General features: G+C 38.3%; 1 protein-coding gene across 1 annotated transcript in view; it reads left to right on the top strand.

Moving 5' to 3' along the window:
• The window catches only part of RIMS1 (regulating synaptic membrane exocytosis 1), a 600,042-nt gene that overhangs the window by 401,102 nt on the left and 180,424 nt on the right, over positions 1–18,516 (top strand). The window contains exons 7-9 of the mRNA XM_055534784.1: positions 14,465–14,532; positions 15,125–15,235; positions 16,766–16,865. Of these exons, the coding sequence (XP_055390759.1) occupies positions 14,465–14,532; positions 15,125–15,235; positions 16,766–16,865 (279 nt within the window). The remainder of the gene's footprint in view (positions 1–14,464; positions 14,533–15,124; positions 15,236–16,765; positions 16,866–18,516) is intronic.

Consider the following 18,516-nt stretch of genomic DNA (forward strand, 5'->3'; position numbering starts at 1 on the left):
TTTGCAGATAAGTGGGATTTGATTACAGAACTTCCACAGGACTGGGGAAACAGACTCTTGGAGGGCACAAACAAAACCTTGTGCTCATCAGGACTCAGGAGAAAGGAGCAGTGACCCCTCAAGAGATTGACTCGGACTTGCCTGTGAGTGTCCAGTAGTCTCTGGCGGAGGCGTGGGTCAGCAGTGGCTTGCTGGAAAGTCTGGGGCACTGAGTGCTGCAGTGCCTGCAAAGGACCTTTTGAAGGAAGTTGCATTTACCTTCATTCATTTCATTTCATTTCAGTCGCTCAGTCATCTCCAACTACTTGCAATCCAGGGACTGCAGCACAATAGGCTTCCCTGTCCATCACCAACTCCTGGAGCTTACTCAAACTCATGCCCATCAAGTTGGTGATGCCATCCAAGCATCTCAGCCTCTGTCGTCCCTTTCTTCTCCCACCTTCAATCTCCCCCAGCATCAGGGTCATTTCAATGAGTCAGTTCTTCGCATCAGATAAGCAAAGTATTGTAGTTTCAGCTTTAGCATCAGTCATTCCAATGAATATTCAGGACTGATTTCCTTTAGGATTGACTGGTTGGGTCTCTGCAGTCCAAAGGACTCTCAAGAGTCTTCTCCAACACCACAGTTCAAAAGCATCATTTTCTTTGGCACTCAACTTTCTTTACTGTCCAACTCTCACATCCATACGTGAATACTGGAAAAACCATAGCTTTGACTAAACAGAGTTTGTTGGCAAAGTAATGTCTCTGCTTTTAATATGCTGTCTGGGTTGGTCATAGTTTCTTCTAAGCATAGATCTTCTTCCAAGAAGTAAGCATCTTTTCATTTCATGGCTGAAGTCACCATCCGCAGTTATTTTGGAGCCCCCCAAAATAAAGTCTCACACTGTTTCCACTGTTGCCCTATCTATTTGCCATGAAGTGATGGAACCAGCTGCCATGATATTCATTTTCTGAATATTGAGTTTTAAGCCAACTTTTTCCCTCTCCTCTCTTACTTTCATCAACCGTCTCTTTAGTTCTACTTTGCTAACATTTTTGATATTTCTATCCTTTATTGTGCCCTTCTTTGCATGAAATGTTCCCTTGGTGTCTCTAGTTTTCTTGAAGGGATCTCTAGTCTTTCCCATTCTATTGTTTTCCTCTATTTCTTTGCATTGATCACCGAGGAAGGCTTTCTTATCTCTCCTTGCTATTCTTTGGAACTCTGCATTCAAATGGGTATATATTTCCTTTTCTCCTTTGCCTTTAGTTTCTCTTCTTTTCTCAGCTATTTGTATGGCCTCCTTAGACAACTATTTTGCCTTTTGCATTTCTCTTTCATGGAGATGGTCTTAATCACTGCCTCCTGTACAATGTCAGGAACCTCTGTACACTGTTCTTTAGGCCCTGTGTCTATCAGATCTAATCCCTTGAATTTATTTGTCACTCCACTGTATAATCGTAACGGATTAAGGTCAGACCTAAATTATCTTCATTACCTCCACTGTAGTTTGGTCTGTGGACAAACAACAGGGAGGGAACAAAGCCCTGCCCATCAACAAAAACTTGGATTAAAGATTTACTGATCATGTCCCCTCCCATCAGAAGAAGACCCAGTTTCCCCCAAAGTCAGTCTCTCCCATGCAGAAGCTTCCATAAGCCTCTTATCCTTATCCATAAGAGGGTGGACAGAATGAAAATCACAATCACAGAAAACTAACCAGTCTGATCACATGGACCACTGCCTTGTCTAACTCAATGAAACCATAAGCCATGTTCTGTAGGACCACTGAAGACAGATGGGTCATGGTGGAGAGTTCTGACAGAATGTGGTCCACTGGAGAAGGGAATGGCAAACCACTTTAGTACTCTTGCTTTGAGAACCCCATGAACAGTATGAAAAGGTAAAAAGATATGACACTGAAAGATGAACTCCCCAGGTTGGGAAGTGCACAATATGCTACTGGAGAAGAGTGCAGAGATAGCTCCAGAAAGAATGAACAGACACAGCCAAAGCAAAAACAATGCTCAGCTGGTGATGTGACTGATGATGAAAGTAAAGTCTGATGCTGTAAAGAACAATATTGCATAGGAACCTGGAATGTTAGGTCCATGCATCAAGGCAAATTAGAAGTCATTGAACAGGAGATGGAGTAGTGAACATCAGCATTTTAGGAATCAGTGAACTAAAATGGATGGGAATGGGTGAATTTAATTCAGATGATCATTATATTTACTACTGTGGGCAAGAATCCCTTAGAAGAAATGGAGTAGCCATCATAGCCAATAGAAGAGCCCAAAACACAGTACTTGGATGCAATCTCAAAAATGATACAATGATCTCTGTTTATTTCCAAGTCAAACCATTGAATATCACAGCAATCCAAGTCTATGCCCTAACCAGTAATGCTGAAGAAGCTGAAGTTGAATGATTCTATGAAGATGTACAAGACCTTCTAGAACTAGCACTCAAAAAAGATGTCCTTTTAATTATAGGGGACTGGAATGCAAAAGTAGGAAGTCAAGAGATTCTGGAACAACAGGCAAGTTTGGCCTTGGAGAACAAAATGAATCAGGGCAAAGACTAACAGAGTTTTGCCAAGAGAACACACTGATCATAGCAAACACCCTCTTCCAACAACACAAAAGACCACTCTACACATGGACATCATCAGATGGTCAATACTGAAATCAGATTGATTATTTTCTTTGCAGCCAAAGATGGAGAAGCTCTATACAGTCAGCAAAAACAAGATCAGGAGCTCACTGTGGCTCAGATCATAATCTCAAAATTCCAAAATTCAGACTTAAATTGAAGAAAGTAGGGAAAACCAGTAAACCATTCAGGAATGCTGCTGCTGCTGCTGCGAAGTCACTTCAGTTGTGTCCGACTCTGTGAGACCCCATAGACGGCAGCCCACCAGCCTCCTTGGTCCCTAGGATTCTCCAGGCAATAACACTGCAGTGGGTTGCCATTTCCTTCTCCAATGCATGAAAGTGAAAAGTGAAAGTGAAGTCGCTCAGTCGTGTCGACTCTTCGCGACCCATACCAGGCTCCTCCGTCCATGGGATGTTCTAGGCAGGAGTACTGGAGTGGATTGCCATTGCCTTCTTCATTCAGGTATAACCTAAGTCAAATCCATAATGATTTTATGGTCAAAGTAACAAGTAGATTCAAGGGATTAGATATGATAGACAGAGTGTCTGAAGAACTATGGACGGTGGTAATGACTTTGTACAGGAGGCAATGATCAAGACCATCACCATGAAAAAGAAATGCAAAAAGGCAAAATGGTTTTCTGAGTAGGCCTTACAAATAGCTGAGAAAGGAGAGAAGCTAAAGACAAAGGACAAAAGGAAAGACGTGAATGCAGAGTTCCAAAGAATAGCAAGGAGAGATAAAAGCCTTCCTCAGTGATCAGTGCAAAGAAATAGAGGAAGACAAATGAATGGGGAAGACTAGAGATCCCCTCAAGAAAACTAGAGATACCAAGGGAAAATTTCATGTAAAGATGGGCACAATAAAGGACATAAATGGTATGGACCCAACAGAACAGAAAATATTAAGAGGGGGCAAGAATACACAGAAGAACTATACAAAAAAGACTTTCATGACCCAGATAACCACAATGGTGTGATCACTCACCTAGAGCCAGACATCGTGGAAGGCAGTCACGTGGGCCTTAGGAAGCATCACTATGAACAAAGCTAGTCAAGGTGATGGAATCCAGTTGAGCTATGTCAAATCCTAAAGATGATGCTATGAAACTGATTCACTGAATATGCCAGCAAATTTTGAAAACTCAGCAGTGGCCACAGGACTGGAAATGATCACTTTTCATTCCAGTCCCAAAGAAGGACAATGCCAAAGAATTTTCAAACTACTGCACATTTGCGCTCACCTCACACACTAGCAACGGAGAAGGCAATGGCACCCCACTCCAGTACTCTTGCCTGGAAAATCCTATGGATGGAGGAGCCTGGTGGGCTGCAGTCCATGGGGTCGCTAAGAGTTGGACACGACTGAGCAACTTCACTTTGACTTTTCACTTTCATGCATTGGAGAAGGAAATGGCAACCCACTCCAGTGTTCTTGCCTGGAGAATCCCAGGGACAGGGGAGCCTGGTGGGCTGCCATCTATGGGGTCGCATAGAGTCGGACATGACTGAAGCGACTTAGTAGCAGCAGGACACACTAGCAAAGTAATGCTCAAAATTAGCCAAGCCAGGCTTCAAAAGTATGTGAATTGATAAATTCCAGATGTTCACGATGGATTTAGAAAAGGCAGCGGAACCAGAGATCAAATTGCCAACATCCAATGGATCATAGAAAAGGCAAGAGAGTTCCAGAAAAACATCTACTTCTGCTTTATTGATGACTCCAAAGCCTTGACTGTGTTTAGTTCAGTTCAGTCGCTTAGTTGTGTCTGACTCTTTGTGATCCCATGGACCACACCATGCCAGGCTTTCCTGTCCATTACCAACTCCTGGAGCTTACTCAAACTTATGTCCATCAAGTCGGTGATCCCATCCAACCATCTTATCATCTGCCGTCCCTTTCTCTTCCCTCCTTCAGTCTTTCCCAGCATCAGGGTCTTTTTCAGTAAGTCAGTTCATTGCATCACGTGGCCAAAGTATTGGAGTTTCAGCTTCAGCATCAGTCCTTCCAATGAATAAACAGGAATGATTTCCTTTAGGAATGACTGGTTGGATCTCCTTGCAGTCCAAAGACTCTCAAGAATATTTTCCAGCACCATGGTTCAAAAGCATCCGCTCTTTGGGGCTCAGCTTTCTTTATAGTCCAGCTCTTAACATCTGTACTTGACTACTGGAAAAACCATAGCTTTGACTAGATGCACATTTGTTTGCCAATTAATGTCTCTCCTTTTTAATATGCTGTCTATATTAGTCATAGCTTTTCTTCCAGCGAGAAAGCATCCTAATTTCATAGCTGCAGTCACCATCTGCAGTGAATTTGGAGCCCCCCAAAATAAAGTATGATGCTTTCTCCATTGTTTCTCCATCTGTTTGCCATGAGTTGATGGGATAGGATGCCATGATCTTAGTTTTCTGAATGACTGTGTGCTGCTGCTAAGTCACCTCAGTTGTGTCTGACTCTGTGTGACCCCATAGACTGCAGCCCACCAAGCTCCCCCGTCCCTGGGATTTTCCAGGCAAGAACACTGGAGTGGGTTGCCATTTCCTTCTCCAATGCATGAAAGTGAAAAGTGAAAGTGAAGTCGCTCAGTCGTGTCCAACTCTTAGCGACCCCATGGACTGCAGCCTACCAGGCTCCTCCATCCATGGGATTTTCCAGGCAAGAGTACTGGAGTGTGTAGATCACAACAAACTGTTGAAAATTCTTCAAGAGATGGGAATACCAGACCACCTTACCTGCTTCCTAAGAAATCTGTGTTCAGTTCAAGAAGAAGCAGTTAGAACTGGACATGGAACAATAGCCTGGTTCCAAATTGGGAAAGGAGTATGCCAAGGCTGTATATTGTCACCCTGCTTTTTTAGCCTATATGCAGAGTACATTATGCGAAATGCTGGGTTGGTTGAAGCAGAAGTTAGAATCAAGATTAGGAGAAATATCAATAACCTCAGATACTCAAATGATACCTTTATGTCAGAAAGTGAAGAGGAACTAAAGAGCCTCTTGCTGAACATGAAAGAGGAGAGTGAAAAAGCTGGCTTATAACTCAGCATTCCAAAACTAGGATCATGGTATCCAGGCCAATCACTTCATGGCAAACAGATGAGAAAACAATGAAAATAGCATCAGACTTTATTTTCTTGGGCTCCAAAATCACTGCTGATGGTGACTGCAATCATGAAATTAAAAGACACTTGCTTCTTGGAGGAAAAGCTATGACCAACCTATAGAGCATATTAAAAAGCAGAGACATTGCTTTGCCAACGAAGGTCTGTCTAGTCAAAGCTATGGTTTTTCCAGTAGTCGTGTATGGATGTGAGAGTTGGACTATAAAAAAAAAAAAAAAAAGTTGAGCACCGAAGAATTGATGCTTTTGAACTGTGGTGTTGGAGAAGACTGTTAAGAATCCCTTGGACTGCAAGGAGATCCAGCCAGTCCATTCTGAAGAAGATCAGCCCTGGAATTTCTTTGGAAGGAATGATGCTAAAGATGAAACTCCAGTACTTTGGCCACCTCATACGACGAGTTGACTCATTGGAAAAGACTGATGCTGGGAGGGATTGGGGGCAGGAGGAAAAGGGGATGACAGAGGATGAGATGGTTGGATGGCATCACCGACTCGGTGGACATGAGTTTGAGCAAGCTCTGGATGGTGGTGAAGGACAGGGAGGCCTGCTGTCAACGGACAGGTGTTGCGAAGAGTTGGACACGACTGAGGGAGTGAACTGAACTGACTGAATATAATTCTTCCGGAGACTGACAGTTTCTGTGTGTGTCTTGGGCCAGCACCAGACAATTTAGTTACTTAGAATTACTGAAGAGATTTCTGCTAAAGACCATCAGTTTAGAGATGCCTCCAGCCCTGCCTCAGGCCTTGCATTCAAGGGACATAAATTTGCTACTTAATTACACAAAATTTGCCATCAGATTGTGCAGTGGACATGGTGGGATTTGAATGAAGTCACCAGAAAGCGTTTGTGGGCCAATACTTTTACTCTACTAGGAGCTTAGACTATCAGGATTCCAGTCATAAATGACAGTTTGCTGATTTTGCATCTGTGCAGAAATTCTCTATTTTTTCACAGATTATTTGGTTAATCAGTAAAGTTAATAAGTACATGTTCCAATTTAATTTTAATACCTAGATGCTAAGTCTCTTTAAGTAATTTTGTTTCTTCTCCTGGATTGTTAAAGTAACTGAGGTGAGATTAGGCTTTCTGGCACTCTGTTGTATAACACATTTTTACTGAGTGATTGCACAGATAGCTCCATTATTGTATATAACTTAGAGTGAGAGTGAACCCACTTGCCCTTGGAAGGCATCAGTTCAGTTCAGTCGCTCAGTCGTGTCCGACTCTTTGCGACCCCATGAATCACAGCACGCCAGGCCTCCCTGTCCATCACCAACTCCCGGAGTTCACTCAAACTCATGTCCATTGAGTCGGTGATGCCATGCAGCCATCTCATCTTCTGTCGTCCCCTTCTTCTCCTGCCCCCAATCCCTCCCAGCATCAGAGTCTTTTCCAATGAGTCAAGTCTTCACATGAGGTGGCCAAAGTACTGGAGTTTCAGCTTTAGCATCATTCCTTCCAAAGAACACCCAGGACTGATCTCCTTTAGAATGGACTGGTTGGATCTCCTTGCAGTCCAAGGGACTCTCAAGAGTCTTCTCCAACACCACAGTTCAAAAGCATCAATTCTTCGGCGCTCAGCTTTCTTCAGAGTCCAACTCTCACACACATACATGACTACTGGAAAAACCATAGCCTTGACTAGACGGACCTTTGTTGGCAAAGTAATGTCTCTGCTTTTGAATATGCTATCTAGGTTGGTCATAACTTTCCTTCCAAGGGGTACGTGTCTTTTAATTTCATGGCTGCAATCACCATCTGTAGTGATTTTGGAGCCCCCAGAAATAAAGTCTGACACTCTTTCCACTGTTTCCCCATCTATTTCCCATGAAGTGGTGGGACCAGATGCCATGATGTTAGTTTTCTGAATGTTGAGCTTTAAGCCAACTTTTTCACTCTCCACTTGCACTTTCATCAAGAGGCTTTTTAGTTCCTCTTCACTTTCTGCCATAAGGGTGGTGTCATCTGCATATCTGAGGTTATTGATATTTCTCCCAGCAATCTTGATTCCAGTTTGTGTTTCTTCCAGTCCAGAGTTTCTCATGATGTACTCTGCATATAAGTTAAATAAACAGGGTGACAATATACAGCCTTGACAAACTCCTTTTCCTATTTGGAACCAGTCTGTTGTTCCATGTCCAGTTCTAACTGTTGCTTCCTGACCTGCATACAAATTTCTCAAGAGGCAGGTCAGGTGGTCTGGTATTCCCATCTCTTTCAGAATTTTCCACAGTTTATTGTGATCCACACAGTCAAAGGCTTTGGCATAGTCAATAAAGCAGAAATAGATGTTTTTCTGGAACTCTCTTGCTTTTTCTAAAAGCAGCTTGAACATCAGGAAGTTCACGGTTCACATATTGCTGAAGCCTGGCTTGGAGAATTTTGAGCATTACTTTACTAGCGTGTGAGGTGAGTGCACTTGTGCAGTAATTTGAGCATTCTTTGGCAATGCCTTTCTTTGGGATTGGAATGAAAACTGACCTTTTCCAGTCCTGTGGCCACTGCTGAGTTTTCCAAATTTGCTGGCATATTGAGTGCAGCATTTTCACAGCATCATATTTCAGGATTTGAAATAGCTCAACTGGAATTCCATCACCTCCACTAGCTTTGTTCGTAGTGATGCTTTCTAAGGCCCACTTGACTTCACATTCCAGGATGTCTGGCTCTAGGTCAGTGATCACACCATCGTGATTATGTGGGTCATGAAGATCTTTTTTGTACAGTTCTTCTGTGTATTCTTGCCATCTCTTCTGCTTCTGTTAGGTCGATACCATTTCTGTCCTTTATCGAGCTCATCTTTGCATGAAGTGTTCCTTTGGTATCTCTGATTTTCTTGAAGAGATCCCTAGTCTTTCCCATTCTGTTGTTTTCCTCTATTTCTTTGCATTGATCATTGAAGAAGGCTTTCTTATCTCTTCTTGCTATTCTTTGAACTCTGCATTCAGATGTTTGTATCTTTCCTTTTCTTCTTTGCTTTTCGCTTCTGTTCTTTTCACAGCTATTTGTAAGGCCTCCCCAGACAGCCATTTTGCTTTTTTGCATTTCTTTTCCATGGGAATGGTCTTGATCCCTGTCTGCTGTACAATGTCATGAACCTCATTCCATAGTTCATCAGGCACTCTATCTATCAGATCTAGGCCTTCTAAAACATAAGGAAACTATTTCACGAATTTTTGTTATATCAATCAGAAGTTAAGTTTTTTCCTCCATTCTTAGACTTCATAGTTTATTTCCTGTTTATGAAAAGAATGTCCTTGTAATGTATTAAAATCAATAAAATGGATACATGCCTCTATTATATCATAACAATAGCAATTTAGCAATATTTATTAACTTACATGCTGATCATGGTACATAGTATTAAAAATACCTTGCTTTGTCTCAAATTAAAATATAATTCTTATAACTGAGTTGGCTTTTATGTATACGCTGTTTATAGATATATAATAAATGTGATATATTTTAATTTTAATTAAAGAAATAATTAATATTATTAAATTAATTAAATTTAATTTTAATAAAATATTAAGACATATTTTAATTTGTATAGTGCTATGCTATAATAAAGTACATTAGTATTCATCTATTAATAGTTTCATTGAGTCTCCACACATACCTTGCCGTAGAGTATAAACAAAAGAGGAAAAATTTAAAGAAGTGTACGAAACCTCTGGGAAGACTTGTTCTTCTGATTTTGGTCCATGATTTTTATAATGGTTTTGAATGGTACAATCTCTTCTATGTAGGAAGAACACTCCATTTATTTTAAGATAATAAGTAGCAAATTTATGGATATATATTGTTCAGACTTTCTGTGAGTCTATCTTGTAATTGATTTAGTCCCATCTTTTATTATCATCCATTATAATGATGTTAAAAATACACCATCTATGTCTTCTGATGATGGAGATGTCCACATTTTCTAATGCTTCAGGGGTTTGATGTTGATACTCTTTCCTTTACTACTTGAACATTAGTTAGACCTTCAGCTTGATCAAGTATATTTGTTATGTGAGTTTTTAAGTAGATATTTAATGTGTGAAGTTATGTATGGTTTTTTCCTTACAGTTTTAGTATATTCATATACATGCAACCATCCATATGTATTATTTAGAAAGTGTTTTTGTTTATTGCCTTTGGTCTTATTGAAATCTCTTGTGCTTTGAAATTAGCTATCACAAGATGCAAATATTTAAATCACAGACATGTATGTTTATGCACTGTTACATACTCTTGCCATAATAACCTGGGTTTAGGAAAAGCAAGATCTCTTTTCAGAAAGCTCATATGTCACTGTGCTGTGCTATGCTTAGTCACTCAGTCGTGTCCGACTCTGTGTGACCCCATGGACTATAGCTCGCCAGGCTCCTCTGTCCATGGGGATTCTCCAGGCAAGAATATTGGAGTGGGTTGTCATGCCCTCCTCCAGGGCATCTTCCCAAGCCAGGGATTGAACCAGGTCTCCTGCACTGCAGGCAGATTCTTTACCAACTGAGCCACTAGGGAAGCCCATATGTCACTCAGTTCAGTCGCTCAGTTCGTGTTCCGACTCTGCGACCCCATGGAGTGCACTACACCAGGCTTCCCTGTCCATCACCAATTCCCGGAGTTTGCTCAAACTCATGTCCATCAAATCGGTGATGCCAACCAACCGTCTCATCCTCTGTCATTCCCTTCTCAATCTGCCTTCAATCTCCCCAGCATCAGGGTCTTTTCTAATGAGTGAGTTCTTCACGTCGGGTGGCCAAAATATTGGAGCTTCAGCTTCAGCATCAGCATAAGTCCTTCCAGTGACTATTCAGGACCAATATCTTTTAGGATTGACTGGTTTGTTCTCCTTACAGTCACTAGCTGACTTTTTTTTGTGCAGTTAAACCTGTGTGTTTACTTATGAAGTTTAATTAACCTGCTTTTTCAACAAGGGACAGGATAAAACTCTCCTTTTAATGTTTTCACAAAAATTAATCAAATTATAACACTTCATTGAACATGGATATTTATGAACTTCAGCCATTTCTGTAGACTGAAGCATCTATTTCCTGGATCTAAATTAATGATAATACTAAATGTACTCCTTTACAGTTACATTCAACATTAAAACCAGGATGCTTTTGCATCAATTCCATAAGCAAATGCCATGAATTTATCATTTTGTAGTTATGCCACTGGCAGTCAGTATCTTTAATCACCTATTAGGAAATTTAATTAAGAAAAATGTTTTATATTAATGAAATTCTAGTCTGAATATTTTAGGAGGGAGGTTTGTTGAGTGTTACTTTTATTAATAATAGATAAATGTCTTATAAAGACAAATTAGAGTATTTAAAAGTCAGTGATACATTTACAGCTTCATAATGCATGGAAAGATGAAGGACATATAGTTTAAAACAGCATATTTAGATTTTAGAATATATTTTTTCTAAATGTTTAAGCAAAACTGTTGTATTTTAATGTGTGATGATGAAATTCATGCTAAGAAAGCTGTTAAAACTTTCGGAATGTGAGGGAAGTATATTCGTGTACTAAAATATACGCAACTGTTAGTGTATACTGCAGTACTTAATGTGCTTTTTAGATTTATGTTAATTAGTCATTTTTAGTCACTTGCCAGAATTTAAAAGCAGAGTTTCCAAACTTCAAAATCTATTCCATCCAAATGAGCATCAATGTGCTGGCCACACACCTGAATGGCCTGGAAAAACATATATACATACATATGCACATACATGCATGTGTTCCAGTTCAGTTCAGTTTAGTCGCTCAGTCAGGTCCGATTCTTTGTGACCCCTTGGACCACAGTATGCCAGGCCTCCCTGTCCATCACCAACTCCCGGAGTTTACTCAAATTCATGTCCATCCAGTCGGTGATGCCATCCAACCATCTCATCCTCTGTTGTCCCCTTTCCCTCCCACCTTCAATCTTTCCTAGCATCAGGGTCTTTTCCAGTGAGTCAGTTCTTCGCATCAGGTGGCCAAAGTATGGAGTTTCAGCTTCAGCATCAATCCTTCCAATGAATATTCAGGACTGATTTCCTTTAGGATGGGCTGGTTGGATCTCCTTGCAATCCAAAGGACTCTCAAGAGCCTTCTCCAACACCACAGTTCAAAAGCATCAATTCTTCAGCACTCAGCTTTCTTTATAGTCCAACTCTCACATCCATACATGACCACTGGAAAAACCATAGCTTTGACTAGATGGGCCTTTGTTGGCAAGGTAATGTCTCTGCTTTTTAATATGCTGTCTAGGTTGGTCATAACTTTTCTTCCAAGGAACAAGCGTCTTTTAATTTCATGGCTGCAGTCACCTGAAGCCTAAAAAAGTAAACACTCTCACTGTTTCCATTGTTTCCCAATGTATTTGCCATGAAGTGATGGGACCAGATGCCATGATCTTAGTTTTCTGAATGTTGAGTTTTAAGCCAACTTTCTCACTCTCCTCTTTCACTTTCATCAAGAGGCTCTTTAGTTCTTCTTCGCTTTCTTCCATAAGGGTGGTGTCACCTGTGTATCTGAGGTTAAGCCAATTAAATTAGACTCTTTATTACGATCATTTCCCTACACAGTTTATACCTGATAGAAAACCATTGCCTGAAAGCAGTCTTTTCATAATAAAGTGTATTCAGTGTCATTACTGAATTATACCAGAAACATTAGCTTTTGACTCTTTGCATATAAGGAGCCCTTTTTGCACAACAGACATTCACTAGATACACATATCCAGATTTGCTCAGGAAAAGGTGAGTGAAACAATGTTTAAGTCCATACAAGGATTTGGAAGAAGAGACAGAGAAGGGCCCAAGGATTCTAGTTTCTAAGATCTCAATCAATTCCTGAAGGATGCAATGAACTGTTTCCCTGAAGCCTTTAAATTAGTGAGGATTTTTGTCATTTCTGTATCCTTAAAGACTTCTCAAAGCAGCTTCCAACTTAATGACTAATTATTTTTTTCTTTAAGCCCCAAGCATATCTCAGTAAGTCTATTAATTTGTCAAAGTATTTCAGAGTGAATCAGAATTTGAGAAGTGATCAGCCTTATTACTTGGTATGTGAAATTTTGGGGAGAAAGCTTTATGAATTGAAATAATCCTTTGAATATTTGAAGTTACTGCTTAGTAGAAATTTTAATTTTATTTTTATTGTAGATAGTTTTTCTTTCAAGAGGAATGGTGTCATAATATTAAAGATGAAACAGCTTTAGTGAAATATATTTAAACTTTAAAATATGAAGTTTCACAAACAGTAAAAATAAAGGAGAAAAAAATATTTCTTTTACAGCTTTCCTTATATTCCATTCCCTAAGACCGTCCAGAAGAATATTTGAGATCTATAGTCACAAATTCATGTACAGCTTTTAAAATTTGTGATTTGGGGAAGGATATAGACTCCATGTGGAGTAAATTTTAACAGAATACAGCTTCATAGAATATATTGCTAGTTATTTACATGCCGTATTTGAAAAACATTAAGTGTTTATTATAGTATGTATAACACTCTCCCACGTTCCTAACACATGTAAAAGGAAAAGAGAGGCAGCTACTAAAAAACTGAAATGCATGCAATTTTTGTGCCTATACATTTTAAACTGTTGTTCCATTTCTGTCATATTTCTTTTATCATGCTTATTATGTTTGTCATGTCTGTCATCTACATAAAATTCTTTATTTATGACCTTCACAGGCAGCATCCAAACATTTTCTTAACAGTGAGCTGGACATCTCACTGTTAACTGGCATGCTTTACTCACTCTCCTAGTATTTTTCTCTTTCAACATCCATGAGGAGAAAATTTTTCATGGATTTAACCTGATGTTTAAAATGTTAAAGGTCATTAATTCTCAGACGGTTACCCGATTTGGACTTTCTTCCTATGTGGATACTTACAGCCCTGCTGCTTTGCGTTGATTTTTCTTCTTTTTTTTTTCCCTCAAATGCTTTCTATCACATTATATTTTTAAACCAAAAAATCCAAAGTAAATGTTCATAAATTCATGTTAAAAAGTTGGAATTTTTAAAGTCTTTTTTATGATTTAGTAAAAGTGAATTCTGTCAGTTGTATGTACTCTTTTTTAAAATATAAATTTATTTATTTTAATTGGAGGCTAATTACTTTACAATATTGTATTGGTTTTGCCATACATCTACAGGAATCCACCATGGATATACACGTGTTCTGGAACACATGCATGTACTCTTTTGCTAAAAGTTTTTTTGGATCTTTAACTTTCACATCACTTTTTCAAAAATGTCCTAAAACCGTGTGTCCAGTTATAGAGACTAGAGAATAATTTTGAAAAACGATGTAGTTCAGAAGAGTTGAAGAAGGGGCACTAAATTTTAATACTCATCTCAGTGCAGTGAATATAATTTTAGCCAGTATCACTCATGACAGTCTGTGTCTTGGCGTGGGTAGTCCATTGAGGGGCAGTACATGGGATAACCTAGTTCTTTCTATACTTTTTATGTGTTTCTAGGCTGAAAGGAAAGATAACCCTCCCCCAGGATGATATGCGTTGTTGCGCACACTCATTCTGGGCGTGCAGGTCACAGCCTGTGCAGCGCAGATGTGTACAATCTGAGATGCACACACCCGAGATTATGAAACTTATTAACCCTTCATAGATTGAGGAAGTTGCACATAAGGTATTCCTTCTCCACTTCAAAGCCATTGCACTTTTCCTTCTCTCCCTACTGTGCAGGTGACTTGGATTATTACTGGCTGGATCCCGCCACGTGGCATAGCCGGGAAACATCACCTATTAGCTCGGTGAGCATCCGAGGAGGGAGATTTGGGAGCTCCAAGAAGATGTAGGCCGTTCATCCTTTGCTGATATGTGATAGACAGTAACCTTATTCTGCTCCATTATATATCTTATGAAAGAAAATACTGATTTCATTTAAGACAGTACAGTTTTGAGGAAAAATAAGTTAGCACTGAATAATACTTCAAACAAATTTTAAAGTAGTCAAAGCAAGTGTTAAGTAATGGCTATATGTAAATGAGATATTATTTGCTTAATGATATCAACATCACTGACAACTCAGAATACAGAATTGACTTGACTAATATCAGCAGATACATTTTAATATTTCATTTCATTTCATTTCAGAGCTGTATTTTAGAGAGGTACTTAGTTTCTGACTTTTTAGAATGATGTAGTATAGTAAGTGCCTATTTCGAAAAAATTACAACTGTAAATGAAAATTGTTATAAGCCAAGGATAGAGCCCACGAGAAGAAGGAATCCCCTCAGAGTGTCCTTAACTGAGGAAATTGCATCACACTACAACCAGTAATTATGTGTGCATAGGAAAGAGAATAGCTGGTTTATCTTCTTAACTTTGTTCATGTTTTAATAGCACCCTGTAACGTGGCAGCCTTCTAAAGAAGGGGATCGATTAATTGGACGTGTTATTCTTAACAAGAGAACAACCATGCCCAAAGAATCAGGTGCATTACTGGGTCTGAAAGTAAGTATCCTGGTTTATAATGTTTCTTAAATGATGAATTAAAGTGTGACTGCATTCAACAAAATTTCTGACAGTGGTCATCCTCTCCTCTTCAGAAAAAAGTTCTTCTAGTAAATATATCTTGTTAATATATTGATGGCTTATGGTGTATTTAGTACCTTTATCTGGGCAGTATTTTAAACTCATTTTGTTAAAATGGCATACAGATATGTTAGGAAACTGCAATAAAATGTTGAAAAATAGTAGAATTCTCCTCTGAATATAAAGTTCAAGGACTGTTTTTACATTAAAATGGTTTTAATGGAAAGAAGTAACATTAGATAATATGAACCTCATAATTTTATTATATTTTGACAAGCAACCTCAAAGATCACTGAAGAGATTGTTTCCTAAGTGCAATAGAATTTATACCCAAAGAGTAAAATGTACCTTTAAAAATATTAACTGACTTCTAACAGATAAAAAAGCAACTAAAAATTACAAATATTTTGTTTGGCAAGAAAAAAATATATATACATACATTTTGTTTTATTGTGTGTAACATGTATGAATGTTGTCACATGGTTTTATTTGCTTTCATAAACATTCATAAATGTTGCTTTAAAATGATTATTTATCAAGAGATTGTATTGTATAGTTGGGTAATAGTTTGATCTCCTTAAAACCATTGCCTATGAATCCAACTAAAAACTTTTTTTCAGCTAATGTCACCTTATTGATTATCATCATTAATTCTCTTGCTATGAACTAATTCTGATCACCTCCACTATTGGCCACGTCCCTATTGATCAACTTCAACTTTTGATGATACCCTTCCCATTTTGAATCATATGTATTGAGCCCCTGCGTTGGGAGAAATTAAACTGAGAACCTTTCAGATATGTTTAATTTTAGTTATTGAGGAAAATCCAGGTGAGCATGTTAACCATTCAGTGATATAACTCAGCCTTGGAGACTCAGATCTGATCCTCTATGTATATCAGGTGAGGAGGACATTCAGGTGTTCAGGAGATGTGATACACTTAGGCCGTTACTCTGCACCATGGTGAACTGCTTCCCCAAAGTGGTCTGTTCTTGGTTTAAATTTTAAATCCTCAGTCTTTGTCTTAGACTAAAAATACATGAAAAGGATCAAGTTCCCATGTCACAATAGACCATGGTCAATTACAGAAATTCAAGTGAATTTAGATAAAGAAAAATGAACTCCAATATTAGTAAAGTGTCAAACACCTGTTGTCTGATGGTGAAAGGGGACATCATGTATTCTTAGGGGCACATTGTCCCAGACACCCTTTTGTGTGAGGTTAGTACAACGAACCAGTATATAAACTTCCTTAGGACACATGCAATGGGGTAAGTTCTTGTTACTACTATGCTGCAGCCCCCTTTAACCAAAAATAGATTTCACGTCATTTTTGTTCCTACATTCAATTGTAAACATATCACAAAATATGTAGGAATAATTCCCCAAACTAAGAGACTTTTGTTTCAGCGTGAGTCTTGGGAACTTACAAATGTATAATTATCCAGGTTGTTGGAGGAAAAATGACTGACTTAGGACGCCTCGGTGCCTTCATCACCAAAGTAAAGAAGGGTAGCCTTGCAGATGTGGTTGGACACTTGAGAGCAGGTAAAGTTCCTCTTTTAATATCTAAGTCATATGTACTCTATGCATGAGTTGGTGGTTTTCAATTTTGGGTAAGTTACGTATGCCCATTAAGTAAACAAGCAATTTTCATGCAGGCATACAGATATTTTTCTGGATATGAATATTTAATTGATTGTCATAATAGACAACTATACATGAATAGCAGTTTGGAGAGAATGAGTCAAATCTTTTCATTTATTAAAAATAAATAGATGCAAAATGCCAAAGGATTACTAATTTTTGTATATGGCTGCATAATGTTGCTACAAAAGTCTGAAACAGTTAACCCTGTGAAAAAAATAATGTCAGAGTTTAGTCCTTTATTTTATAAGTCATAGTAATTACTAAAGTTTTTCATAATGGTCCCAAAACACTTATTCATTACTGGAGTTTTTAGTAAAATCTAATCACAATCACATTTCTTACACAGATTATATATTATTTGTTAATTTAAATGTGACATATACTGTTGTATTCATACAGATGTGCTACTTCTTGGTATTTGGAAATTTACATTTTGTTACTTTGTAACCTTCATATTATATAATAACATCATTTACATGTTGAAATGTGCCATACTTAGTAGCAACATATTTTAAAATTTATTTTTGATAAATCTTTTTATTTTTCAACATATTTTTTTCCAGTTTGCTGTACTTCAGAGTTTAGTAAAAATCTTTTGGTGAGAGTATTTGCTTACCCATTTGCCAGACAATCAGAAAGAAAACAGAGTAAGCTGACCTGTCAAAGTGAGGATTAATGACCCATAGCATGTGGAAAGAGAACATTTCTGGACTATTTTTTCTCAGTTTTTATACCTTAAGGTTATAATTATTGGAACCTTTAGAAAAATATTCTATTAAGGACATTTTTGCTGTAACTGATTATGAGAGTGTCAGTTCAAAATCATTCAGATTTTTTTATTTGCTAGGGATGTGCTCTCCAGGTATTGTATAGAGGGAAAATCCAAATGAGAGGTTTTTCTCCATCTGCTATATGCACATCTTTGAAGATGTGTACTGTCATTGTCCTCTGTTATTTCTCATCAGGGACTATTATGATTCTATAAGAACATAGCTCAATCAGGAGTGACTATGTCATTAAACCGATTCTGCTTGTTTAGGGGCTTGAAGACTTGAAACGTTATAAGAATCACTTGTTGTCTACTCAAGTGTAAGATAACTTTGACTACAGAAATCTGAATTTGCAGATCAGATTCTAAACATGACTTTTTTTTTTAATTTTTGTGTTTTTTTTTAATAGTCACTTAAGAAAGTCAGGTTTTCCATAGTATATATATCCCTTAGTAATTAATTTCACTTATTTAACCGTCTTATGTGCCTCGAGTCTGAGAAACTTTAAAACGTTAGAAGCTCTACTTAAATAACTGTAAAACATATAAATGTAGTTTTCACTTGAAGCAATTGATGTGCTTGAAAATTAGACAGTATATTCTGTTTGATTTACATGTTATTTAGGAACTGTTTCCTTCTGTTTACATACAAACAGCGTTAGCCTGTAAAACTAGTTTGTTTAGCATGATATTTGTTCAGCATCTGCAGTCTTGCCTTAATCTGCAGTAGCTTTTCCTGCTGCTGTTCCCTTCAGTCCTTGTGCACTGCTGGATGATGGA

Source organism: Bubalus kerabau, chromosome 9 (genome assembly GCF_029407905.1).
Source record: "Bubalus kerabau isolate K-KA32 ecotype Philippines breed swamp buffalo chromosome 9, PCC_UOA_SB_1v2, whole genome shotgun sequence".
NCBI lineage: Eukaryota > Metazoa > Chordata > Mammalia > Artiodactyla > Bovidae > Bubalus > Bubalus kerabau.